General features: G+C 43.3%; 1 protein-coding gene across 3 annotated transcripts in view; it reads left to right on the top strand.

The window, feature by feature from the left end:
* B4GALNT3 (beta-1,4-N-acetyl-galactosaminyltransferase 3) overlaps positions 1-27,823 on the top strand; it is a 69,934-nt gene that overhangs the window by 39,162 nt on the left and 2,949 nt on the right. Inside the window, exons 2-20 of one of the 3 annotated variants that reach the window (XM_079993340.1) lie at positions 4,497-4,600; positions 6,222-6,302; positions 9,897-9,992; positions 11,005-11,095; positions 12,278-12,378; positions 12,928-12,995; positions 14,576-14,654; positions 15,967-16,033; positions 16,524-16,667; positions 16,858-16,967; positions 18,512-18,612; positions 19,454-19,533; positions 20,387-21,159; positions 21,196-21,428; positions 23,176-23,471; positions 25,218-25,371; positions 25,807-25,879; positions 26,782-26,935; positions 27,597-27,723. In XM_079993340.1, coding sequence (XP_079849466.1) covers positions 4,497-4,600; positions 6,222-6,302; positions 9,897-9,992; positions 11,005-11,095; positions 12,278-12,378; positions 12,928-12,995; positions 14,576-14,654; positions 15,967-16,033; positions 16,524-16,667; positions 16,858-16,967; positions 18,512-18,612; positions 19,454-19,533; positions 20,387-21,159; positions 21,196-21,428; positions 23,176-23,471; positions 25,218-25,371; positions 25,807-25,879; positions 26,782-26,935; positions 27,597-27,723 — 2,932 coding nt within the window. Of the gene's footprint in view, positions 1-4,496; positions 4,601-6,221; positions 6,303-9,896; positions 9,993-11,004; positions 11,096-12,277; positions 12,379-12,927; positions 12,996-14,575; positions 14,655-15,966; positions 16,034-16,523; positions 16,668-16,857; positions 16,968-18,511; positions 18,613-19,453; positions 19,534-20,386; positions 21,429-23,175; positions 23,472-25,217; positions 25,372-25,806; positions 25,880-26,781; positions 26,936-27,596; positions 27,724-27,823 lie in introns of all 3 variants that reach the window. The other 2 variants (XM_079993339.1, XM_079993338.1) reach the window with 2 other exon arrangements.

Here is a 27,823-nt window from a genome sequence, read left to right as displayed (position 1 = left end):
GGACACCTCTCCCTTTCCAGTCTCTTTCCATTTTTTATATAAAAAAGAAGAATAAGCCATTGGCACACACACACACACACACACAAAGCAAAACATGGCACTGCTGTGTCCTCAGCCAATGAGAGCGAGCAGAGCTGTTTTCAGCCAATGGGTGGGGACTGAGGACAACTGAGTTGTTTTGGTCAGCGGGTGATAGGATTCTATGCTGCTTGCCTAACTACCTTCCCTGTGATTCCTTTCATCATAGAAACCAGTTGTTGTTGTTGTTGTTGTTGTTGAGGCAGGTGCTTCCAATATTTATTTGTGTGTGTGTGCAAATATTAGTATTTCATGTGTATGTGGATCTTAAAGATACGCCCCCCCCCCGGCAAATTTCATGTATGTAGCAAAAATAAAGTCGATTTATTTTGCATTAAGAATCCACTATACAGCTAACTTTAAGGACTTAGGTATATAGTATGTCTGCTCAGCAGTAAGTTTTTTTATGTTTAATGGAGCTTATTCCCAGTTAAATTAAATGGGGTATCAGGGTTGCAGTAATCAGACCAGATTAATATTGCTTGGAACTGTTTGGCAGGGTGGGGGGCAGAAAATATGGCCCTCCATAGAGCATAGATGCATCACTGTTGTTAATGAAAGTAAAATTTGATGCCTACAATTCTTATGGGGAAACACCTCTTACTGTTACTTTTTGTAAGGATATTTATATATCTCCTGAAAAAGAAAAGGGGAATGCGGTAAAACTAGCAGCGCTGAAACATCTCTCTGCAGCAATATTTTGTGGACCTTTTTATTTTAACTATTATAAATAAAGGGTGTATTCTTTCTGGTCTGGAATGTATGTGGAGTCGTGGATAGGGGTTTCTGACTAAAAATAGTGTCCCATTCCATGCAAAGCAGGCTATGGCGTGACTCCTACAGAGTCAGAGATGATCTGCATGCAGTGCTACAGGGGGAAAACCAGACTTCTTGAAATTGTCTGGATAAGCCTTTACTAATTTACCCTGACTTGAATTTTCATAGGGAGCAACCTCCTTTATTACATATGTCAAATATGCTAACAAAGTAATAGATGTACGTACTCTAAACTACATTGGAAGAGAAATCAAATTAACAGAAGGTTATTAAAGGACTAGTATGGTACATTTCAGGAGGTACATTTCAGGAGTCTTCAAGGGAAAAATACTAGATTATAAGTTGATAATATCTGACCCACTTTGCCACTGTATGCATTGCATACACAGCATACATATAAAGTAGTTTGAAAGCACCCCACCTCAGAATCCTGGGAACTGAAATGTATACTTCGCAGAACTATAGTTCCCAGCACCCTCAACAAACTATAGTTCCCAGGATTCTTTGGGGAGTTGCTTTAAAGGTATGGTGTGTATGCAGCCTCAGAATCAGACGCATAAGAAATCCTCAAAGACTGAAGTCTCCTCTGGGGCTCACAGTCTGCAAATTCTTTTGGAAGGTTTTGGAAGGCATTCATCTCTACCCATTGATTTTTACACACTGGACCAGAAGGTTGCATATTCTTTTCCTGCCGTTCCCAGGAGCACATCTGGCTGGCATAATTCTGGTCATACAGCAAAGGTGGTAGCATTTTGAGATCAAAGGCAAGCCTAAGAAGCTTGGAAGGAGTTGCTTTCCTTGAAGTGGCTGTTCCCCTTCTGATATAATGAAATCTGATGCCAATAAATTATTTCATAATGCATAATTGGTATTCTACGCCTTCAACATGAATGCGATTTAGTTCATTCAGTTGGTTAGCATAAGGAGAGGCCTGTTGGATCAGACCAAAGGCTCATCTCTTCCAGCATCTTGGTTTTCTTTTCCCCAGGGGCCAACTAGATGCCTATGGGAAGGTTGCAGGCAGGACCAAAGTACAACAGCCCAGCAACTGACATACTGCCTCCAACAGGGGGCAGGCTAGAGCATTGCCATCATGGCTAGCAGCTCCTTGATAGCTTTATCCCCAGCTATTCATTGCTTCACATGGCCAGGAGTCCTAAAGTGATGGTCAGGGACTGGTTGGACGCAGGTTAAATAAGCGCTCTGAATTTTGTCATGCCCCTAGTCCCATGTCCAACTGTACTGTGTTGCTGGAAGAGAGTGGTCTTGGCTTGCCATAAAATGCCTGTACTGTAGTTTCAAGTTGTTTTAACCTATAATGTGGGTATCACAGTTCCCAAGCTTTAGACTCTCAATAATCTTTGTGCTTTTACATGGGATTAAGTCCCATGTAAACGATGAGGTGGGTTTGTAAGTAAATACACAGTGGATTTGTTTATATGGCACTTGATTATCTTTAACATATGCACAGCGTTTTCTTATGCCTTATATAAAGGGGTGAGAAAACACTGCCAGCACGACGGCCATGTTCAGACCCTCCAAGCATCCCTATTTTCCAGGGACAGTCCTGGATTTAGAGAATCCATCCCAGTTTCTGATTTGGCACTGGAATGTCCCACTTTTCTTTAGGACGTCCCTATTTTCATTGGAGAAATGTTTTTGTTTTGTTTTTTTATATTATATTTTTATTAGTTTTCAAATACAAAAACAAATTTATACATTCCATACATCTTAATTACATCTTACTTCTCTTTTTTGACTTCCCTCAATTTGTCTGCCATTCCTTCCTATTGATACTTTTTACACATTTCTGCCCTTTTAACCCTTTCCCCTCACAGAGCTTCCTTAAAGCTTACAAACATAATTTTATTATCACTCAGTTTTTGCATATATTGGATAAACTTTTCCCAATCTTCTGTAAATCTTTGATCTCGTCGTATATTTCAACATTTTCTTCAATTCATTATAAATCATTTCCCAAAAGCATTTTACCTTCTTACATTCCCACCACATATGAAAAAGGTACCTTCTTTTTCTTTACATTTCCAACATTTGTTACTTATCTTATACATTTTTGCTAACTTCACAGGTGTTACATACCATCGGTACATCATTTTCATAACATTTTCTTTTATAACTGTGCATGCAGTGAATCTTAAACCATCTTTCCACAGTCTTTCCCAATCCTCCATTTGAATATTATGCCCTATATCTTTGGCCCAGTCGATCATAACTGATTTTACCTACTCATCCTTCGTACACCATTCCAGTAATATCTTATACATTTTTGCTAAATTCTTATAATCATTATTCAATATTTCTGTCTGAAATTTTGATTCTTTGTCAGCAAAACCCCTCTGATTTAAATCTTTTCTAAACATCTCATTAATTTGAAAATAATGCAGCCAGTCATTCACATAGTCCTTAACTTCTTCAAATGATCTCATTTTCCATTTCCCTAAACTTTTACACATTAACTTCTCAGATGTCACCCAACCCCCTGTCATATTGACTTTCTTCACACATCGCCTCCAACGGCGACAACCAATATGGAGTTTTTTGTTCCAACAAGTTTTTATATCTTTCCCACACTTCAATCAAATACCTTCTTATAATGTGATTTTCAAAACCTTTATGTACTCGTCTCTTGTCATACCACAAATACGCGTGCCACCCAAATCTATTATCAAAACCTTCAAGATCTAACACATCCATGTCTTCTAATTTCATCCATTCCTTCAAACAACAGAGTCAAGATGCTTCGTAATACAATTTCAGGTCTGGTAGGGCGAAGCCTCCTCTTTCTTTTGCGTCTGTCAATATCTTAAATTTTATCCTCGGCTTCTTACCCTGCCAGATATACCTTGAAATTTCTCGTTGCCAATTTTTAAAAATCGCTGCCCCTTTGATTACTGGAACTGTTTGAAACAAGAATAACATCTTCGGTAGCACATTCATTTTTATCGTTGCAATTCTTCCCCAAAATGACAATTTCATTCTTCCCCACACCTTTCATTGGAGAAATGTTGGCGGGTATGGAGTTATCCAATCCCTGAGCCAAGGAGATAAGTAACTATGCAACTTTAGAAAACATCCGAAGGCAGTCCTGTATAGGTTTTTAATGTTTAATGTTTTATTCCTTTTTTATATATGTTGGAAGCTGCTCAGATTGGCTGGGGCAACTCAGAAAGAAGGGTGGGGTATGATATTATTATTATTATTATTATTAATATTTAGGATGTCCCTATTTTGTTAGAGAAATGTTGGAGGATATGCATGTTTACTTGTGGGCAACCTTCCATGCAGTGCATGGCTAGGGTCAAAGTTTGAAAAGTGGGTGGAGCAAAGGATGTGACTCTTGTCTTTGCAGAGTAGGCTATGTTCCAGCCACACAAAAGCCTGAGTTTTATAAAACAAACAAACGACACACACCCCACCTCTCACTGAGATGTTATGACTGTTTAAGGACACAGTCCAGCCAGGCAAAGGCAATATGAGGATGGTGCAGCTGCATTTAACCCTGAGGCAAAGGGGTTTCCCATTTCTAGCCTATAGGAATTGTTGGTGCTTCCATAATGGTTGAGTTGCCATTGTTTTTTTAACCTGAAAGTTTATTTCCGCATTTTCCTTTTACCTTACAGGATATGGAAGCTGGAGTGAACTAGCTAAAGCTCTGAGGAACCAGGACAGCCCTATAGTGGATCCAAGCCTGCAGTTTTATCTGCCTCAGAAACCAGAAAATCTGGTAAGTTGAATCTGGTAAGGTGCTACTGGAAGGAATTTTTTTATTTTGTTTTGGTAAGTTGAAGTTATAAATCGTAGTAAGTGCTCCAGATTTAAAAGCAAACGAATTCAAGTCTCAGGTTAGTGAAAAGAAATGGAGTTGCAAAATCAAGTTTCATCAGTGTACAGTCTCTGTAAGTGTTTACAGTCTATGTTAATAGATAAGAACTGGATCCTGAATTGTTACACAAAGGTGTGGCTAAAATTATGCATTGCTTTTATTCCAAACAGTTTATGCCCCGCACACCTTAGACACCAGCTATGCTAATTACTCTCTTGGATACAACTGCAGTTGCAGAGGGCATTCTTTTAATAATTACAGATAATTATCAGGTATTTGCAGCAGGAACAAAAAGGGAGGCATTCTTGATGGCTGTCTATCCACTCCACCCCAGTTACAGTAGGAACTCCCTGCCATTGCTGACTCACCTGACTGCTTTTCAAGAGCATTGGTAAGACCTGCCTATATGGGCTCAGTTTGTGTGATCATGGGAAGACTAAAAAGGTGGAGAAATCTCAATAAATTTTAGTAGGATGAATTCTTAATCTGTTCTGCCGAGAGTGTGTTTTTGGCATACTTTTATTACCTGCCCCTAACTTTTTATAGCAAAATGAATACAGTAATTCAATTCCTTAATCTTTTTATTTGAGCCCTGCATTGGGCAAAAGATTCCTGCCTTGCAGGGGGGTTGGACTAGATGACCCTCGTGGTCCCTTCCAATTCTGCAATTCTGTGATTCTATGATTCTGTAATCACTTTTTGCCACATTAACTGTCAGAAAATGTACTGAAGGTAGCAAGAAGAAGGAGCACTTGGGTGTATTTGGCCCAAATACAAAGAGTACATGCCAGAAGAGAATAAACAGGATTCAGCAGCTTGATTTACCTCTCAGATTTTCCTGGAAGACATATGGAGCATTCATTTTGTAGTCTAGACCAATGTAGTCCAGCCTTGTAGTTCAATAAAGCCTAGGGACCCAACTCCTATCACCCTCAGCAGCTTACCCAGTTGTCAGGGATAATGGGAGCTGCAGTCCCAACAACATCTGGGAACCCAGGATTGAAGAACATTGATCTTGGCTGCTCTGTCCACTTCTAAGTGACACATTTCCAGGAAGACATTGACAAACTGGGGTGCTTACAGGGGAGACAACCTAGATGGTGAGGGCTTTTTGGAAACCAAGTCATAAAATAAATGACTGAAAGAGCATGTCATGTTTAAACTAGGATATGAGATTAAGGGGAGACATGATAGTTGTCTTCAAATATCTGCAGCGTTGTCCCATAGAAGATGGAGCAAACTTGTTCTCTGTTGCTGTAGTGGCAGGGAAGCAGGTTTCAGCTAAGATAAATTTTCTCCTCCGTTTTCTTTCTCATAGACACACCCACACGCCATCCATCCATCCTGTCTGCCACACTTTTATCTTCAGTCTGTGCAGTCCCCAGTGACCTCAGCGTCTCTTTTATCTTTTGTTTTGAACAAGTTTTGATTTGCTTGTGGTCCACAAGCCACCAGTTGTTCGCTTCTGAGACATATTCTAGCCAGCCACACAGACTTATTTCTTGTTTTTCATTCTGTATAGGTTCATAGCAGAGTTAACAGAAGAAGCAACAATAAGACAGATCCTGAAACTTTGATTAACTCTGCCACCTGGAGGCCTGAGGTTAGTGTTCAATATAAGGTCTTGCAACTGAATTAATAAACCCATTTAGGTAAGATGCATTTCATACATTTAAAAGGTAAAGGTACCCCTGCCCGTACGGGCCAGTCTTGACAGACTCTGGGGTTGTGCGCCCATCTCACTTAAGAGGCCAGGGGCCAGCGCTGTCCGGAGACACTTCCGGGTCACGTGGCCAGCGTGACATCGCTGCTCTGGCCAGAGCCAGAGCCGCACACGGAAACGCCGTTTACCTTCCCGCTGGTAAGCGGTCCCTATTTATCTACTTGCACCCAGAGGTGCTTTCGAACTGCTAGGTTGGCAGGCGCTGGGACCGAGCAGCGGGAGCGCACCCCGCCGCAGGGATTCGAACCGCCGACCTTTCGATCGGCAAGCCCTAGGCGCTGTTTATCCAGAAAATGCCCAAATTAGTTGGAATTAAAACTTAGTGAAGTTTTATTTATAAATATCCTCTGGATTGTGCTCCCAACAAAAGATCTAATATGCAAGCAGCCATTAATTTAGATTAATTTACCATTGAAACATAGCAGTTTGTGGATTAAGCTTGAGAAATCCATACCACTTCACAAATTAATTACAGGGGGTATTCAATACTTCTGTTGTATTGTCAGCATCTGCCTAAGCATGCTATTGCGCTGTGGTTCCTGCGGCTGATAAAAGGGCCCAGAAAGAGGATTGGGGATGGTTTTATTTCTGCATGTAATAGAGCTAGTCTTCGTTTGAACAGAAGATATGTGTTCCTGGCAATAAAAGGAGGTTTGCAACAACAATGCATCTTTGACAGAAGAAGAGGTTTGGCATCTTTCCCCCACATAGCAGTTTTTAAGAATAGAAAACCAGAACGGGGATTGACCTTGAAAACCTGGTGCTACTTCACTCATGAGGGTTGCAGCAGAACCCCATGTGCTGTTCTTCGTGCATCCAGGCCAGGGATCAGCAACCTTTTTCAGCCGTGGACCAGTCCATTGTCCCTCAGACCATGTGGTGGTCCAGACTATATTTTTTTTTTGGGAGGGGGGGAAATGAACGAATTCCTATACCCCCACAAATAACCCAGAGGTGCATTTTAAATAAAAGGACACATTCTACTCATGTAAAAACACGCTGATTCCTGGACCATCCGTGGGCCGGATTGAGAAGGCGATGGGGCTGCATCCGGCCCCCAGATCTTAGGTTGCCTACCCCTGATCCAGGCTGTGGTTCTGCCTAGCAAAAGTGCTCATTAGTACAGTGGTACCTCAGGTTACAGACACTTCAGGTTACAGACACCGCTAACCCAGAAATATTACCTCGGGTTAAGAATTTTGCTTCAGGATGAGAACAGAAATTGCACGGCAGCGGCAGCAGGAGGCCCCATTAGCTAAAGTGGGATCTCAGGTTAAGAACAGTTTCAGGTTAAGAATGGACCTCCAGAACGAATTAAGTTCTTAACCCGAGGTACCACTGTATTTGACCAGCAGCGGCAATTGTTAGAGAGCTCCCCAACCCTGTCCTAAGGGAATTGAGTTTTCATGGTTGTTCAGTGTTCAAGAAAGCTTGTGACTACAGGACAGTACAGACACATGTTGTTAAACTACAAGTCTTAAAGGTATTCTGGAACTGGCAGTTCTGAACTAGGATTTGTAACAGTAGTGCTACTGACCCTAGACAGTACTTGAAAGTGAACCATTTGCTTGTTGGAACAGGCGGTACCTGCAAGAATTGATGACATTGCTGCCTTCTTTTTCACCTCCTTGCTATACCTGAGAATAGAAGAGGTCCTTGTTGCTGACATTTCTTAATAGATTTTTCACAAGTGCATAGTTTTGCATCCAAGTCGTGACTATAGAATGGCTATAATCATTGGAAGTTTATCTAGGGAGGAGAAGCCTGGATGTTCAGTGGAGAAACACAAGAGTCCTATAAGCAAAACTGAGGGGGGGGGGGATGTCATACGCAGCACCACAATGCCTCCATTCTTCTCTGGCTCAAACCTCCTTTTTGTCTAGTTTATCTTCACCTGCATTTACACATTCTTCAGATTGTGTGTAGCTGATTTGCCCTGGAGATACGGAACTGCCAAACAATAAAAAACAGAGCAAAGCTTTTTGTTTCCTTTATTTCTAGCAATTACAGACCCCTCCCCAAGGGGCTGCTTTCAATGCTGCACTTCTATATTTTGAGTTTTGCAGGATGGCAACCAGAAAATGGCTGGTCCCGTGGAACTTGGTCATAGGGAAGAAGGCAGCCAAAGTGGTGTCCTCCAGATGTTGTTGTTGGACCCCGATTCCCATCATCCCAGTCAGCATGACCAGTGGTGAGGGATGATGGGAGTCGGAAGTCCAACAATATCTAGAGGACCCTTTGCTGTCTACACCATAGCACAGGGCATTTTACAGCAACCAAGTCATCTTGCCTGATGCTAAGCAGTTCTGGGTGTGGTCAGTGCCTCTAAGGGTGACCACCTGGAATCCTTCCTTCCTCGAGGTTTCCAAGAGGAAAAGGACAAGGTATAAAAGTAACACATAAAACTATTTTTCTAGTTTGGGTATGGCTGCATCAGATGCACAAATGAGAGTGTTTGGATTTTTTTGTATAGGGATCTTGAAATTCATTTTCTGGCCACTTCTCTTGTTTTAAACTTTTTTATGGTTTTATGTTATTTTTATTTATTTATTGAATTCATTTATTTTTTAATGACTTTTTATTATTTTCTTCATATAATCCTTTTCCCAACAATCCTTATTATCACAATATAATCCCTTATTTATTAAATTTATATATTGCCCGTCATCCAAAGATCACAGGGCGGTTTTCAATATATACACTATTATAAGAATATTTTTATAAATAAATAAAATATGCCTTTTCAAAATATGGCGTAAGGAAGGTGTCCCAAGCTCTCTGTCCTCCCCTTACCCCCATAGCTTTCTGTTTCAGCAATGTTTTGGCCTCTTATCTTTTCCTTGCCCTTAGTTCTCTTTTTCGAGGAACAAGTCTGGCAGGAATAAATATTTGCTGTGTAGAAAGAGACGACCATTTTGCAGCCCACGTGAGACTAGAGATTTATAGCCTCTCTTTTTTGTGCAAATCTACTTCTCCCTATAAAGCTGTTTACCCAGAAAGGGTAGTGCTGCAGGGCCCAGTAACCTAGAATTCCATTTTAAAACAAGTAGAAATCTCTAGGCCACCAATGTGCATGTCTAGTAATTTGAGTCAGCCAGCACTTCTGATAAAGTACGTGAAAAGACCTGTGCACACACCTGACTGTTAATACACCTGTTGAGTAAGCTTTAAATTAGGACTGTTGTCCAGCACTCATTTAGAATAGATCCCAGGCCTAGGTAGAGTTCTTTAAACCTTGGACAGGATAGAACTATGCAAAATTGGCAAGTGAAAGGCTTCATTCAATTTGGAACAGTTCTGGTTATTTCCCCACTAAGCCATAAAAAGCACCAGATGGGGAATACATTCCTCTTAAAAACCTTTGGCAAGTCAACACTCCCTCTTGCTATACCAGGTTGCAAATGAGTGGGTGTGCCATATGGGCACCAGATCATCCGGACTGTGAATAATAGGAGTATCTCCTTATGCTTGAAGTTCCAGGGCCAAGTCAACCTTCATGTCTTTGAGGACTGGTGCGGTGGCTCCGTGGAACAGCTGAGGAGGAACCTCCACTTTCCGCTGCACCCCCACGTGAGTCTTTTGTATCCTTGTGCCAAATGGAGGGTCCTCTTTTCTTAGGTTCTGCCCAGCTTCCTAACCAACTGTGAGTCAGTGGATGTTGGTCCCGTATTGGCGAAAGGGACACTGTCCCTCCAACCTCACTCCACCTGCCTGCCTTCTTACCTACAACTTCTCAGGGTGTGGCTCCACCTCCTGTTGGTCTCCCTGCCTTCCTCCTTACTTGTCCCAATGGGCACCGGCCACCACTGCTACAGTCAGCAGACGTTTTCTGCAAATGCTATACACACTTAGCTAGGAGTTATTCCCATTGAATTCATTGGGATTCATTCTGAGTAGGGTTTTGACTTGAAGAACCACCAGCTTCATGGTTTGCTTGTTTTTAAGCATTGTGGAAGATACCTAGACACTGAAATTTACTTCCAGAGAGTAACCAGAAAGAGAAAGAGAATGAGAGAGAATATCTGTTTTAGCAAGGGCTTCACTGCAAACTCATTCATGATCCTGGAGAAAGCTGAACTCCTGCCACCCAACTGCAAAGGGAGCGGTAGGAGCACACTTTGCTCCAGAGTCACAAACGGGATTTCACTGAACCCTCTGCTAACATGGAGCAAAAAACCTTCAGTTTAGCAAGGCCTTCGATGCAACCCCCTTTGTGATCCTGGAGCAAGGTTCTTTGAAGGTGTGCTGGGAATGTGCCTTCAAAGAGGTTTGCACCTGACATCATTGTGGGCGGTCCTATTCACCTGTCAGATTTGGCAGATGAGGGGTTGGGCAGATATAGGGGTAGGGCTGCATGTTTTTCATACTGACAAGGAAAACCCAACCCTGTAAAACACTCCAGGAAATGGAGAACAAGGACCAACCCAGGGCCATTCCTTATTTCAGGTTACTCAGCCTTTGCTCTTCATTTTCTGCTTCTGTGCTCCCTTCTCTACCTTCTCCCCATAGATGCTTCCCCTTCCCCTGCCTCCAATCCAATTTCATAATTGCATACTTGCTTTTTTCCCCATTACACTTTCAGACACGGACTACTCTGAAGAAACTGGCAGCATCTCCAAAGTGGACAAACTATGGGCTGCGCATCTTTGGCTATCTGCATCCCTTCAGTGATGGTGAGGGAGAGACTGATATGGGCCCAGGTTGAAAACAGAAGGCTTTAATGAAAAGGCTGATGAAAACAGAAGGCTTTAATCCCGCACAAAACAACATTTTATGTTTTTTTTATTTATTTCAGGTATTTATGTACCGTTTCCAGATTTTAGAAGGAGGTTCTTTCTTATTCGATGCTCATTTGAAAAGAAACTTATTGAGGTTTCTCACAGATGAGCAATAGGGAGCCTGAGACCCTCCAGATGTTGCTAGACTCCAAACTCCCTTAAACTGGAGTCAGCATAGAGCCAACGGTCAAGGATGATGGGAATTGTAGTCCAACAACATCTGGTGGACCATAGCTGCCTCCACCCTGTAGCAGAGAAAAGATGTGTGACACGCCTTTACAAAATCTTTTCCCATACTGCTGTTTCAAAACGTGTATAACATAGCATCTCAACAAGTTTTCCGGAATTATTAGTGATACCTTGACCCTTTATAATAACTCATTTGATGAGAACAAGGGGGACTGCTTGCAGTTTGCTTTCAGATAGCCCCATGCTGTACTTAGAAGTCGCAGCAATAAGGGTTTCAAAGTGTAGCAACCCCTGATGTCACTAGGATGTCAAGTGACTGTCAGGTGGGCATTCCAAGTGGCCTGCCAGGGGTGGGGAGATAATGAACTGACCTGCAGACTAGAAGAGCTTTGTCACTCCGGATATAGAGGTATTTAGCAGACTTCTTGGCAACCTTGTAAAACTCCCATCCTTTTGGGGAGCAGCCTTTGCCAACCAAGTGCCCTCCAGATGTTGGACCAGAGCTTGCAGCTCTGATGGGAGCTGATGGGAGTTGTAGTCCAACAACCTGTGGTGGGCACCACATATAAATCCTGTTGGATAAATATATATATAACTAGATATTTCATCAGAAGTATGCATTCCAGTTCGTTGCAGCGCCCATGACAGGAGAGGAGAGTGCAATGAGAAAAGAGTAGGTCAGGCAAAGGAGAGCGCTTGGAACATTCCTTTCTGCTCTCATAGCACAAAACCAGAGGTTTATGTGTCTACATTCTGGTTCTCCTCCCCTTCCACCTTCAAAGGAGGGGTTAAGGCTTGTCTTCCATTGGAGAAGAAAGCCATTCTCTCTTTGCCTCCCAAACAGAATTTCCTAATGTACCAGTTAATCCCAGGAATCTCTCTCTCTAGGTGAGTTTCAGTTTGCAATTTCTGCCGATGACAATGCAGAGTTCTGGCTGAGTCCAGGCGAGAGCATCTTGGACCTCCAGCTGTTGGCAAGTGTCGGCAAGGTACAGTTCCTGGGGCCTGGTGGGGCAGCGGCGATTGGCACTGTGGCCAATGTGCAAGCCTAGCAACGGTGTTGCAATTGGCAGTGAACTCCCTCGCAAGATATTGGACATCTACTGTTCCTTAAGCTTTGCTTTGCAACAGCTGGATACTGCTCTGCCTCAAGGTTCTAGAATGACTAAAAATACCAATCAACAGCACTGGATCCACAGGAACATAAGGCAAGCCTGCTGGCCTGTAAGGCTAATGGCCCATCTCTTCCAGCATCATGTTCTCACGGTGGCTGGCCAGATATTTATGCAAAGCCTGCAAACTAGGCGTGAGCACTCTCCCCCCCCCAACGATTCCCAGCAACTGGCATTCAGAGGCATATAATGCCTTTTGACAATGGAGGTAGAACATAGCCAGCATATCCTTTAGTAAATTATTGAACACTTGCATTATTTAACTTGGGAAGGGCTCACAGCTGCTCAGTGAGCAAACAAGGAGTGTGTTGCAACTCCATCTGCTTGAGGAATAACGTAAAGGGGACTTTTTCTGTCTTTGTACAGACTGGGAAGGAATGGACGGCACCTGGGGAGTTCGGGAAATTCAAGAGCCAGAAGTCGAGGCCAGTGAAGTGAGTGAACTACTTAGCTGCTGCTTCTGTTTTGCCCAGCAGGCTGCAAGTCTACTCAGTTGTCACGGACCACCAAGGACCAATGCAGCCTCTTGCCCTGCATTAAACACAATTGGCATGCATTCTCCCATACTGATCTCCAAGTTTTTAAAAATACTGTTTTAGAACATTGCAACTTCAAATGTGTGTGTGTGTGTGTGTGTGTAAGGTAAGGTTACCAGACATCCCCATTACCCGGGGACAGTCCCCGGATTTACAAACCAGTCCCCTGACAAAATCCATCCATTCCGACTGAAGTTGAAAAGCTTCCCTGGATTCATTGAAAAAAATCTGGTAACCTTAGTGTAAGTAAATTAAGCTTTCTCCTTATCAGTAGTGTGCTGTGTGTCCTGCTTAAACCTTAAAATAACCTGAGAGTGCCTCCTGGTGGCTATTAACTGTATTTCCTAGAGACAAACTAATTTCTCTCTCTTACTTTTCTCTGATGAGATAAATTTCCCCTAAGATCTCAATAATCAAATGGCAACTATGGATTCAGTCAGCCAATGTTGTCCATGTCTAGGCTGCAATAATCATTTGACAACCGTGCCATCTGAAAATTAACGATCCCTCCCGTCTTGTGTTCCTCCGTTTCCATGCTTTGAGGAACTGGAAGTTGTGGCTTCTGTAACTCTTGAGCTGCATGCACAGCACATGTTTGAAGCGCAGTCTCTTTTCCTGTGCTCTAGATGTTTATTCTGCTTCTAAATAATCACACCCACACCATACATGGCTTCCCCCACGGAAATATTGGGAACTGTAGTTTACCCTTCACAGAGCTGCAATTTCCAATACCCTTAACAAACTACAATTCCCAGGATTCTTTGGGGGAAGTCATGTGCTTTAAATGCATCGTGTGTACACAGTCCAAGGGGCTGAAGGCTCCACTGTGACTCTTACCCAGGCAGGTGCTCTTGTATACTGCTAGCCAGGGACTTCAGCTGTGGTGTTGAAGTTCCTGCCTGGATCACCATTTCCTTAGTTCCTGAGAAAGACAGGAGGGTATAGAACCCAGGAACCCAACCCAGGCAGCTGGTGTGGCAATCTCAACTCCTGAGGCAGGGATGGTTGGATCCAGTGACTCCTTAGTTTCTAATCCTGCTGTTCCTCCAAGGACACTTCAGGTTATAGGTCTGGGCAGGTCTGAACTTTGACACTCTGTCAGTCTTTCAAATTGCACAGGTTGACGCTGTCAGCAATGGCAGAAAGTATTCCCTGCCCTCCATGGAGACTTTGCCATTAGACGAATTGACTTGTTCATTGCCTAATTTGAGCAGAGATGAAGGAAAACATAGAATTCAGTGGCTATATCCCTTAGCTGGAAGGAATAATTCATCGAAGGCTTAAATAGAAGTCCAACCCAGTTTGAGTTCTTGGAAGACATCACTGTACAGAACAAATGGAATCCACCCTCTTTTGACCAAAGAGTAGATACAGTCTTGTAGTCCAAAGTGATGTGGCTACTTCAGTTTCCATGATTACTTAAGTGGGAAAAGATGTTCTGCATTAATAGTGTTTCTTTGTCCACTTCCCTCTCGCAGGTTGTCTGCCATGAGCAAGTACTACTTTGAGGTGCTACACAAGCAAGATGACAAAGGAACAGACCATGTGGTAGTGGCAGTGAGTAGTCAGACTAGGGCTGCATTCAGATGGCACTTTATTTCATCATCCCAACATTTCCTTCCCAACTCATTTTTGCATTTTTATGTGATCTTTTCCACATGCTCAGAGAAGACCAATTAATTGATCGCTTGAAATGTCTGACATACTCCTGAGTGTTGCATTGTTGTTGCTGTTTTTAATTTAAGAAGACTAGAAAATCATGTACATCAGGCAGATGACAAATACTAAATTCGATTGAGCAACCAAAACAGTAACTGCAATGTATTCTTCCAGTACTGTACATCTAATAATGCCAAAGGCACACACTAAGCTTTCTCAAAAGCAATGATCAAATTAAACAATGAGCAATGAGTATTGTATTTGATAGTTTTGCTCACCCGCTTTTCCCTGGATATTCCTCCTTTGTGAAAAGCCTCACTATCTTCACGCAAAGTGTAATATATTAACAGGATCTGAAATTGGGACAGAATTCCTTGACTTTGTAGATCACAATTGTATATTGTGTACCGTATTACCTTGCATCAGTCATGTATAAGTACAGAAGAGGTTGAGGCTCTTAATAGTTGTGCAGAAGAGGAAATTTTAGCAAGGGCAGCCTTTTCTACACAACTATTAAAGGTACAGGAGCCCCCATGCTGTCTCATTTTGGCCACCAGACCTGTATAGCAGTCCACCAGGGCAACAAATCTCCTGGCTTTTCTGCTTTACCAATAGCAAACTTAGTTGGTCTCTAAGGTGCTAGGGACGCAGGTGGCGCTGTGGGTTAAAGCCTCAGCGCCTAGGACTTGCCGATCGAAAGGTCGGCGGTTCGAATCCCTGCAGCGGGGTGCGCTCCCGTTGCTCGGTCCCAGCGCCTGCCAACCTAGCAGTTCGAAAGCACCTCCGGGTGCAAGTAGATAAATAGGGACCGCTTACCAGCGGGAAGGTAAACGGCGTTTCCGTGTGCGGCTCTGGCTCTGGCCAGAGCAGCGATGTCACGCTGGCCACGTGACCCGGAAGTGTCTCCGGACAGCGCTGGCCCCTGGCCTCTTAAGTGAGATGGGCGCACAACCCCAGAGTCTGTCAAGACTGGCCCGTACGGGCAGGGGTACCTTTACCTTTACCTTTTAAGGTGCTACTAGAAGGAATTTTTTTATTTTGTTTCAGCTTTTCTGCTTGCTAGAGATCTGTTAAACCACAATATGTAAGCAGTGGACTTTATATAGCTTGGCAAACTCCTAGTCGTGTGGGTCTGTTGTAGACAGATCTCTCTTTCCTTTCCTAATTTTCAAATTTATAAACTTTGAATGCATCCGTCTTTCTCTTTCAGTGGAAGCTGAATGACCCAGAAACCAAGTTTGCTGTTATTGACTCTGAATCCCTCTCCCTTTATGCTAGTAAGTATCTTCCCCTCCTGCCACCCGGGACTAATAGGGCCAAATGGGCTTTTTGTTGCTGTTGGTCTTCCTTCCTTCCTATCAACAGAAAAGCTTTGCCTCTAACCACAGCACATCCTAGGCAGATGCAGAAATATTGCACTATACCCTTCTTCACTTCATACCAGGTTTATTTCATAGGCTTTTGAGAGACACTGAGCTTTGAGAGAGGGCAGAAAATAGCCTGGGAGGCTTGTGAAATGGGACTTGCATGTAATTGACTGAAATTTGGAATTCAGGTTGGGTTGCCAGATTAGCATTTAAAAATAAGGAGCACTTTGAGCTGTGAAATCCCTTGAAGCTTGTTAGCAGTATGTAACAGAATTGACAAGAGTTAGAGTTGCATGAAGAAGAATATATCCAGCTGTCCTAAGAAGGTAAATTATTCCTTCTTCCTTCCTTCCTACCCTTTCCCACTATTTCTCTCCCCACCCCCCCTAATGTGCTTTAGATGAAACGCTTTTGAAAATGGACGAAGTTGGTCACATCCCGCAGACACTGGCTACGAATCCAAAACAGATTGTGTACAATCAGGGTGCAATGGAGCACTCAGCTGACATGCTCAAGCCTGACCCCCGGGACACCATTTATAAATGTAAGCATCTAGCTTGCTGCCAGAGCATAGGATTGCAGCCTTAGATGGTTTTGCTTGGGGCTGATCTAGAGCATCTAGATACAAAAGAGAACAAGCTCCTATGTATTTAATGGTTAGTAGGAGCTCTCTCCCGACTGCTTTACGCCGATCTGCTTCTGTCATAGCCTCTCATTTATTTTCTGTTTCTCAGTGCCTCTTGTAAGGAAGTCGCAGTTGCGCAAGATCCTTCCAGACTGCCCTTACAAACCAAGCTACCTGGTCAATGGATTCCCTCTGGAGCGCTATCAAGGGCTTCAGTTTGTAAGTCTTAATTCTCAATTCAAGTCTTTGCCCAGCTTGCAGCTGCTGCTAACATTGAAGCTTAGGTTAAAGGCTGGCTTTCCTTTTAGGAAGCTGTGTGTAGTTGTCCACAGTGGCATGTGAAGTTAGTGGATCTATTGCTCCACTGTCATTTTTGTGTGTGCTTGCATGAACTTTCTTTCAAAGTGGTAGCTGGATGTGAGCTCACGTGGTGATGCCCAAGCTCAGTAGCTAAGATTGCCTCTGTTTTGCTTGCTCTGCTCCTCTAAGTTCAAATGTATCTTCTCCACTTATCTTGGGGCCTTAGTAGGAGGCAGTTCAGTTTTGGTTGCCACACATTTGATTGGCCGAACACCAATGGCATTCATTCTTTCTCCAGTTTAGGCGCTAACTGGGATAACTTGCCACATTGAGTTTACACTTTCTTTTAACCAGTTCACCCAGACGAGAACATTCCTGTGACATGAAATAATGAATCTCTGTAGTGCAGAGCTTTCCAAACTTTTCATGTTGGTGACACACTTTTTAGACATGCATCATTTTGCCACACAGTAATTCAGTTTTACTAGCAAACCGGAGGTTAAACTAACCACTTTCCAGCCCGCCCACCCCACCCCACCCCCGGAGGAGCGTGGGGCGTGTTCACTTCACACACCTACACACTGCAGCCGACACATGAATGTGTCGTGACACATAGTTTGGAAAGCTCTGCTGTAGTGGATCAGTCAACATCTCAGACCTTAAATACCTTATGGGAAATGCAATTGATTATTTTGAGCAGTACTTGATGGTCATTTGAACAGCATAGATGCTCAGTTACCCTGAAATTGCAGCTGCTGTCATGTGCTTCACTGTTTGTTTCTGTTACAGAAGAGTTAAACCCAGGGCTTTAAATGTTGTTCTTGTTAGCATATATCAACTACCTTTTTCAAGCTCAAAAATAAGGAAAAGAGCTTCTAAATGTTTACAGGTGGTTATCTCTCCTCTTTCGTTTTGGAATAAGTGACTACAAAATCAATAGCACAACCGTTGTCCTTGGTATGGAAAACTAAGCATCTCTCTCAAAATTCTACACATGTGCACAACAGTCAGTATAAATAAATCTAGTGAAAGACGAGAATTATAATATATTAAGATAAATTATTAGGATAAAAACAAAGCTGGAAAGGATTTGCTGAAACATCCAATTGAACTAGAATACAAAAAAGGGAGGTGTGAGGAGGTCAAGGAAATAAGCAAAGGAAAGAAAACTATGTAAAGGTCTGATTTGTTTTTTTTTTTAACTGTTTGTGTGTGTGTATTTTTTATGTTTTTGTTATTTTTCTTTTTTATTGTTCTTTTTTGTAACTTTCAAAATCTGAATAAATATTATAAAAAAAACCAGTCAGTATAAATAAATCTGAGGCAGGTTTATTGATTTTGGGGCTAACAGACCTGAGCTGTGCTCTGAAAACTTTGGCTGTCCTTGATCACACAGAATAGTCCTGAAGTTTAGTTTTAGTACTGATATTTTTTGTGTGTGGACTCCTCCCCTCCCTTTCTAGGTCCATTTGTCATTTGTATATCCCAATGACTACACTCGTTTGACGCACATGGAGACACATAACAAGTGCTTTTACCAGGAAAATGAATATTTCCTGAACAGGTAAAGCCTTCCTTCTTGGTAACTGAACTCTGTTGCTTTGTCACTGGAAAGCAGGGGCTGAATTTTAGGAGAAAGGCATTTCTAAATAAAATATGTAAACTTTTTTTTTTTTTTTGCTGTAAAAAGTCTTTTCAGTAACTTGGTTCCTGCTAAACATGATGGGATCTGAGGGTACCATCAGAAAGTCAAAAGGAATAAAAGAATAAAGACTGCTTCACACCGGATTATTTCCTACGTGTTTTTCTACATGGAAGAGAGATCTGTATTGCCTTATGCAAGCAGAATCTAAAGCTGCTATTGTTGTTTGTTACAACCAAGGTCCTGTTCACTGCCCTCACTTATTCAGTTAGCATTTATTATTTGTTTCTGTATCTAGCATGGAGTCCATGTCAGCTTACAGTATATTTTTTGTTTCTGTCACTCAGTCCATGTAACTATATAAATCCCTCTTCTTTTCATCTAAATATCTGGCTATCCAAATGCACAAGATACTCCCTACCCAGAATATTTGTGCAAAAGAGAGTTCGCAGTACCAGTATTGCAAGAAATATTTTTAAAGAAGCTGCAAGATACTTTTGGAACTGAAAAATAAGTAGGTTGCATTGCCACAAGGTAGATTACAAGTGCAAGGGAATAGCATAAACATGCAACCTGCTACCTGCTACCTGAAGCCTCTAAGTAGTACAGTCCAAGCGGACTTTTACCACTTGATTCTACTGGTTGCATAAAATGACTCACCTTAAGCAGAAGAGATGTTTAGCAGAGCAGAAATGTTGCATACTGGCTAAGCTTAAAGAGTGTGGCAATTGTAATGTCTGGGTTTGCTTTTTAACTCCTGCAGATTTGGATTCTCCAGGTATGTGAAAATGGACAAGACAGAGGGGAGGAATTCAGATTCTGAGGAAACAACTAAGTTGCCAGGTATGGAAAAACCTGGAAAAGTTGTTTTATGGTTGGCTAATGAGTGATAAAGAAGAGAGAGACTGCAATGGGCAGAATCATAGGAGGTGGTTTCATATCTACATCAAACGAGGAACAACCAGAATGGGATACATGGCTGACTAAGATGCTTAGTTCATATGGAAGCATGTCCACCCCCCTGCTCAAAATGCAACAGTTATAGAATCATAGAATTGCAGAGCTGGAAGGGACCATGATGGTCATCTAGTCCAACCCCCTGCAATGCAGAAATCTTTTGCCCAATGTGGGGCTCAAACCCACAACCTTGAGATAAAGCGTCTCATGCCCTACCCACTGGGCTAAATGCATCAAGAGAGAAACTTGGGATGCCTGTATTTTTCACCTATAGGCCAGGGTATTGCTAAGTAGTTAAAGGATTTGGGGCACAGGTTCATGACACAAATTTGCATATGCTAAATTTTTATATATGGATGCATCTGGAAATTAAGATGATGGATGACTGGATGGTCATTGCTCACCAGTATTGCACTATTCAGGCTGCATAAACACTGTACCTTTAAAGCACATGAATTCCCCCAAACAGTCATGGGAACTGTAGTTTGTTAAAGGTGCTGGGAACGATAGCTCTGTGAGGGGGAAACACCAGTTCCCAGGATTCTTTGGGGGAAGCCATGTGCTTTAAATGTATAGTCTGTATGAAGCCCTGGTCACCATGTAAGTGTTGGGATATTAGCTCCCACAAGCTGCCAGCTGCAGGATGTTGAGTTAAGAATTACTTCAAAATTAAGAAGTGAGAGCAAGAGAAAAACAACAACCAAGGCATAAGATATGTAATTGTGTTTGATCTTTTCAGGCTATGAAGGAGAAATTTTTGATGATGCTCAGTATGAAGACCCAGATGACATGCATCCTCCATTAAGCTCCTCCAGACCCAAAGTGAAAAGAGCTCCCATCCTGGCAGCGGAGTACGCCAATGTTTATGATTATTCCCCACTAAAGCCTCGGACTCTCCTGTCAGTGGCTGGGAAAGGTACACAGAGCAAAGCTGCTAAAAAGCGGGTAATGACATTGGTCAACCAGACCAACAATAAAACCATCCCAGAAATAAATTCACCAGTAGGAAGGCTGTATCTGAACAGCAGAAACCAAGAGAACTCTCCTCACCGTGACAGAAGTGCCCGTGAGTTGCCAGCTACCAAGAGGAAAGGAGGAGATGAGGGCATGCAGACTAACAAAAGGACCAAAGGGATTGGGGAACAAAATCCCATCAGTCGCAGGGATTCAGCTGGAAGGATCCCAAGAGAGACTTTGGGTTTTAATGCAAATGGAAACATGGACCTGTCATCATTAGAAACCACAAAAACAAGGAGGCAATCCCAGGTGCTTGACAAAGGAGCAGGGAAGGCAGCCCTCCAGGAACAACCTGCTCATGAGGACCAATGGCTTAACCAAGTAGATTCATATATAGCCCAGCACAAGGCAGCAGATGCTGCGAATGTCATTTTAGGAAGAGTGGATCTGGATCCCCAGCCACCTGTCAGGACTGATTCTGCCCAGCCAACAGTGCACAAGGTGGAGGATGAAGAAAAGGTGGTGGTGGTTGAGGAACAGGAGGAAGAAGAGAAGGTGGCGATGGTTGAGGAACAGGAGGAAGAAGAAGAGGAGGAGGTGGAAGGGGAGGTAAATGAAGAAGAGGAGTTTCGTTACATGCCTGCATTTGACCAACTAGTGAACTGGCAGCAGACTTTCAGGGCAAGTAACTTGGACTTCCAGGTGCTGCGGACAGACTGGATTGACCTGAAGTGCAACACTTCAGGGAACCTGCTGTTAAAAGAGAAGGAAGCCCTTGAGGTCACTCATGCATTCCTAAAGAAGCTCAACCAGAAGAACAAAGGGTAAGCCAAAAGTCACCTTGCAGACTCTGGTCCTTATTAAGGCTGGCAACTGCAGCATGGAACAGACTCTTTGGGTCTGGATAGGTAGCTAAAAATGCTGTCAGATCTCATTGTGAAATGAGAACTGAGTCACTCTTCATCCTTAAAAGGGATGTTTGGATATGTTCTTCTGTAGTCTTGGGGAGCTAGGAATGAGCTCTGATTTCATCTGGTCTTTATCTTTTGGCATTTTCACTGTCATATTGAGTGCCACAGACTTAAACTTGGAACCCTTTTTTAATTCACTGCATTTATATCACACCTTTTCATCCAAGGAGCTCAAAGTGGTGTACATGATTCTCTACCTCCTCATTTAATCCCCACAACAACCCTGTGAGGCTGAGAGGTAGTGACTGACCCAAGGTCACCCATGTCCAAGTGGGGATTTGAACTCTGGTCTCTCAGATCCTAATCCAACACTAACCACTACACCACTGACCTGTGATACCTTACTCTCTGCATCAACAGAGAATAGCTGGAGGGTGGGGTTACAAGGAATTGAGTCCAGGGTGCTGACCTTCAGCTGCTTAGGGCTGGACCAGTCTCCCCTCAGCAGGTGCCCTTCAGATTCTACAGGGCCCCAGCTGTCATCATCCCTGACCACCAACCACATTGTCTGGCGCTGATGGGAGTCAGACAACATCTAGAGGGAGTCAGTTTAGGGACAGCTGGGTAGACCTGGCCAATGCTTAGTCCTAGTCACCTGACAAGCCCAGAGGGTCCTAAGGCCTGTGGCCAGTATGGGATGGTTGCAAAGCAAGGAAGGACTGAAAGGGGGCTGTCAACACTACAGGTTGGGAAGCTGCGGTGGGCTTTGGGTCTGGACTGCTTGAAGACCACTGTAGGATATTAGGCAAGTTTGTTTGGGAGGCAGGAGTTGTCTTGTCTTGTTACAGAACTTGCCATTTTTATTTTAGTTTTGAAATGGTTGGTGGCTGAACATAGTTGGGGGGAAAACATTAGCATGGCGAAGGCTTTAGTATCTGGCTGATCTCTTGCAGTGAAAACAAAAATTAGGCAAAGGGTACAGTGCAAATGTTTTGTGCATCAGGCCTGTGGACCTGGTGCTTGGTCAGACACGGCCTAAGAACCTGGTGTGCAAATGTAGTACTGCATTAGAAAAGCCTGCTGGATCAGGCCAATGGCCCATCTAACACAGCATCCTGTTTTCACACTGGCCAGCCAGTTGTGTGTGGGAAGCCTGCAAGCAGAATCTGAGCACAACAGCACTCTGCCGACCTGCAATTCCTCCACAAAGCTCAATACCACTTATGGAGAAGTATATCACAAACTAAATAACTCTGTATGTGGTTTCCAAAAATTCATTGTACAAGAAATTCAACACCTTCTTAAATGATATTTACAATACCAAAATAATACACAACTCAATATCTCTAAGCCAAACCTGCAATTCCTAGCAATTGGTGTTCAGAGGCATACTATCTCTGACATTGAGCATAGCCATCACGGTTAGTAGGCATACATAGGAAGACACAATTCCTTCATATAATAGGAGGACACTTTATACCAAGTCAGACCATTGCTCCATCCAGCTCAGTCTTGTCTGCCTAGGTAGGGACTTCCCAAGTGTTCAAACTGGGAATGTTCTCAGGCCAATCCCTGGAGACACCAGGGCTTGAACCTGGCACCTTCTGCATGCAACACATCTACTCTGCCACTGAGCTGTGACCCTTCATGCCAATTTCAGGCGATTCCAACTGCTGCGCGTCGTCAATGTAGAGAAGCGGCAGGACCACCTGCGAGGCAGCCGCTACCTTCTGGAGCTGGAGCTGGTGGCACGGGATAAGCGCATTGTCCGTTTCTCAGAATACGTATTTGCACGGGACTGGCATGGTAGCAGCAGCGGTGAGGAGGAGGGTATTATGAAGGATCTGGCATGGGGCCGTCAGCGCCACTTGTTGGCCAGAAAAACTGAGCCAGCCCTGTGCTGGCCAGCAGGCTTTTCCTGGAACCATCGTGCTGTTGTCCACTTCATAGTGCCAGGTAAGCGGGATGTGATAGCTGTATGATCTTGTCAAAATAGCTGCAATGGAGAATGATGGGATTTTGACTTCTGCCACTTGTACTTCACCTGGTAGAGATGCTATATCAGGGAGATGAAAAGTCTCAACCATATTTTCCCTTTGATTTTATATGCTGTATCCTACATTATAGAACAGTATTTTTAGTTCCCATCTGGGATGCAGGTGGCGCTGTGGTCTAAACCACTGGGCTCCCACTGCTCTGTCCTAGCTCCTGCCAACCTAGCAGTTCAAAAGCATACCAGTGCAAGTAGATAAATAGGTACTGCTGCGGCGAGAAGGTAAATGGTGTTTCCGTGCACTATTGGTTCTATCACGGTGTCCCATTGCACCAAAAGCAGTTTAGTCAAGCTGGCCACATGACCTGGAAAGCTATCTGTGGAAAAATGCTGGCTCCCTCGGCCTGAAAGCAAGATGAGCACCACAACCCCATAGTTGCCTTTGACTGGACTTAAACACCCAGATGTCGTTTACCTTTTCTTTCGTTAGTTCCCATCTGGCAACCTTAATTTTTCTTCTTCTAACTCTCAGTGACTGGTTAATGCCCCATGCTCTTTCTTATATTTCCGGAAGAAAGACACAGCATATTTTTATCATGTAGCTCATATTGTCACATATCCTAAAATTCTCCTAGGATAAAATATCCATCTTAAGGTACTAAAACAGAATCGGTCGTCATATTTAGCTATATGATTTTGCTCCAGTTTCAGGTAACATCCATCAAACTAAAGGAAATGTGATAAGTGTGTTTCACAGGAGCACAGAAAAGCCATAGGTGTGGGCTTTGGCTCTAAGAATCCAGCATCCTAAGAACTCAGCTGTGTTGGTGTTCTGTTTTGCTTTGTTTTGGTTTTAAGTTATGCATGAAAGGAGCTAAGCAGAGGTTTTCCTCCAGAAAAATTCTACTGGTCAAGGGATGGAGTGTCTAGGTATTGAACCCCTCACAATCCTCATAACTATCAAAACCATAGAATATATATATTTGTGTGTGCATTTTTTTAACCAAAATAAAGAGCAGAATATTGCAAAAGGAAGGAAGTAGTGAAAACATGCTTAATTTGGACAATTTGTTCTTAGCTTTTGTCACAGAACTTGGGTTCCCTTAGGACAGAATCAATTTGGATAATTATTTTGCACTCACAGCCCTGGGTTGATGCCACAGTATCATAGAGCTATACTATTTAGAGAATTAAATGATGAAGCCTAGCAATTTTTTTCCTGATATTGGCCTAGATAGCCCACTAAAGACTCTGCCTATAGTTGGACAATACAAACTGGTCAGTGAAAGACTGATCCAGGAAAGCATACCTGCTTTTCTCTGAGCAAACTGCTTCATTATCTTCACTGCGCCTCTTTGTTTGCTGTATAGCAATAATGCTGTATATCTGTATTTGATAAATTAGTAAGCTCTTAAGCTGCCACAAGACTTCATATATTTTGCTGCGGCAGGCTGGCATGGCTGCTCCTCTGGAAGCAGCTGCATTTGCTGAATAGGGATATGATGAGCAGCCTTATATTGAGTCAGACTCTATTCCATATAGTCTCATGTTAGAGGTGTCAGCAATTGCATATAGGGCCATGCCCATGTTTACTAGAACAGGAAGGAAATTTTGTATCTGTGTGTCTTGCCCCCTTGGGACACAACTCCATCCTTTAAAACCAACTCTGCCCTCATTCTGTTCTTCTCTTTGTTCCCGGTGCCAAACAGTGAAAAACCAGGCACGTTGGGTGCTGCAGTTCATTTCTGACATGGAAGAGCTGTTCAGGGTTACTAAGGACCCCTATTTCAACGTCATCATCACAGACTACAGCAGTGACGATATGGATGTAGAAAAGGCTCTGAAAAAGTCCTCATTGCGCAGGTGAGATTTATTGCATTTGTGAACAGGAACATGGGCCAGCATATCTGAAGCATATAAGGGACAGATGCAATAATAATAATCCTTATTCATAGAATCTTAGAGTTGGAAGGGACCTTGAGGGTCAACTAGTTCAACCCCCTACAATGCAGAAATCTCCACTAAAGCATCTATGCCAGATGGCCACCCAACCTCTGTTCTACTGTCAAACAACTCTTACCATGTACTTCTGTTGTTGCAGCCTAGAATAGCATTAATTGGTTTTACTGCTGCAACAGCTTGTGGTCTACTACAACCCCTAGATCCTTTTCACACATACTATTGGAAAGCCAGGTGTCCCCCATCTTATATTTGTGCAGCTGATTCTTCCTGCCTAAGTGTAGAACCTTACAAAGCCTTACTTTGTCTGTAAAAATATAACCCATTTCTTGTCTTCAGGTACCAATATTTGCGGTTAACGGGGAACTTTCAGCGCTCCGCAGGCCTGCAAGCTGGGATAAACCTAGTGAAGGTGAGTGATAGCTGGCTAGGGCAGATGCTGTGAACTACAACTCCCATCCCCCCTGACCATTGGCCATGCTGGCTGAAGGTAATGGGAGTTGTGGTCCAAAGTGTATGGAAGGCAGCAAGCTGGGGAAGGCTGAGCTAAAGTGCCTCAGCTGCCAAATGTTAGGTAGTTTCGGAATGATTTAAAGGGGTTTAATATAAGGTTTTCTTTGCTCTGGAGCTTTCTCTATGAAAACCAGCTCTGCAGCACTCAATTGGAGCAAATGTCAATCTGCAGAAAACCTGAATTGACATTTGTTCTGATGGAGTGCTAAAGAGTGGGTTGGCGGAGGGCAAAAATAACCAGCCTTGCCTGCTCTGACACTCTACAGCAGCCTTTCTCAACCTTGGGTCCCAAGATGTTTTGGGACTACAACTCTCATCAACCCTAGCTAGCAAGGCCAGAGCTCAGGGATGATGGGAGTTGTAGTCCAACAACATCTGGGGACCCAACGTTGAGAAACCCTGCTCTTGGGTTTCAGGTGGGATAATCCAAACTTTATCTGGAGATGATAGGGATTGGGGCCTTCTGCAGGTAAGACAAGATGCTCTATGGTGGAATGAACATAAACCACATGAAAGTAGATGTAGGTTGAACATTTGGGTTCATCTTTCTAACTGAAAGAGTGGTTCATCCATAAAAAAAGTCTGCCTATGGTAGTGGAAACTCTTTACACACACACACACAAATTCAGGTATCTGACAGGTTTGTTCTGCATATAAGAAGTTGTCTTGGAGCTGGAGGGTGTTGCAAGATGTGTGATGTTCACATCTTCCTTGAATGGGCGTTTCTGTGAGCCTTTCTCCACGCGCACGAGTGTACTGTGGATAACGACCTGACTGCTCCGTTTCTCTGCTTAATTACAGGATTCGCACAGCATCATTTTCCTGTGTGATCTTCACATCCATTTCCCGTCAGGGATCATTGACTCCATTCGGAAGCACTGTGTGGAAGGGAAAATGGCCTTTGCACCTATGGTTATGAGGCTCCACTGTGGTGCATCCCCAAAATGGCCTGATGGTGAGGTGCTGCAGGGAGGGTTTTTGCATAAAACCCATATTCTTCTGGTCATTTTTCTTCCTCATTATCACAAACAGATTTTTCTACAGTTCATAGTTTAGCCTTGTAGAGATGGTCTGTATAGAAGGTTTGGTAGAATCTTTGTCAGCCCAAGGTCAGCAGTCCTTTCTGGGCAACCTCCCAGGGCCCATGTGCTAGTGGTGGCTTGGGGTGGAGAGAGGCAAAAGTGGGTGGGGAAAGGAATGTACAGTACTTTCCTTGGTTGGCTACTTTTTATGCATAATCATGCATTCCTCTCTACCCTCCTTCCAGGCAAGTAAGAGGCAGTATCAGAATTCCAGGACACATTCCTGCCAGGCAAAACCATTCAGGGAGGGTGCAAAGCAGGGATCAGTGAGGGATGTGGCCTGGGGAGATTCATGAGGACTGCAGTTAGCCCTTCCACCCCCAAGTCCTGAAGTTCTTCATTCCGGCATCCTATTACTTCCCAATGAAGAGTGGTTGCAACTCATTAGGATGTGTGTGTGTGTGTAGTTGGATCTTTCCCTATTAATCTGTTACATGTCTGGACCAGTGGGTGCCACAGGTTAGTCTGAGAACTTTAATTTTTACTAATAAACCATGTAGATGTGGCTGATGCTTTTGTGTTTCGCTTTCATAGGCTACTGGGAAGTGAACGGCTTTGGCCTCCTGGGTATATACAAGTCAGATCTAGTTCGCGTTGGAGGCATGAACACCAGAGACTTTGGGGAAAAGTGGGGAGGAGAGGACTGGGAACTCCTGGACCGGTGAGTGAAGATGTGCAGCAGCAACTGGCTTTGGGTTCTCTTCTCATAGGAACATAGGAAGCTGCCTTATACTGAATCAGACCATTGGTTCATCTAGCTC

Source organism: Podarcis cretensis (genome assembly GCF_951804945.1).
Source record: "Podarcis cretensis genome assembly, chromosome: 10".
Lineage (NCBI taxonomy): Eukaryota > Metazoa > Chordata > Lepidosauria > Squamata > Lacertidae > Podarcis > Podarcis cretensis.
This window is presented reverse-complemented; position numbering and strand designations above follow the sequence as displayed.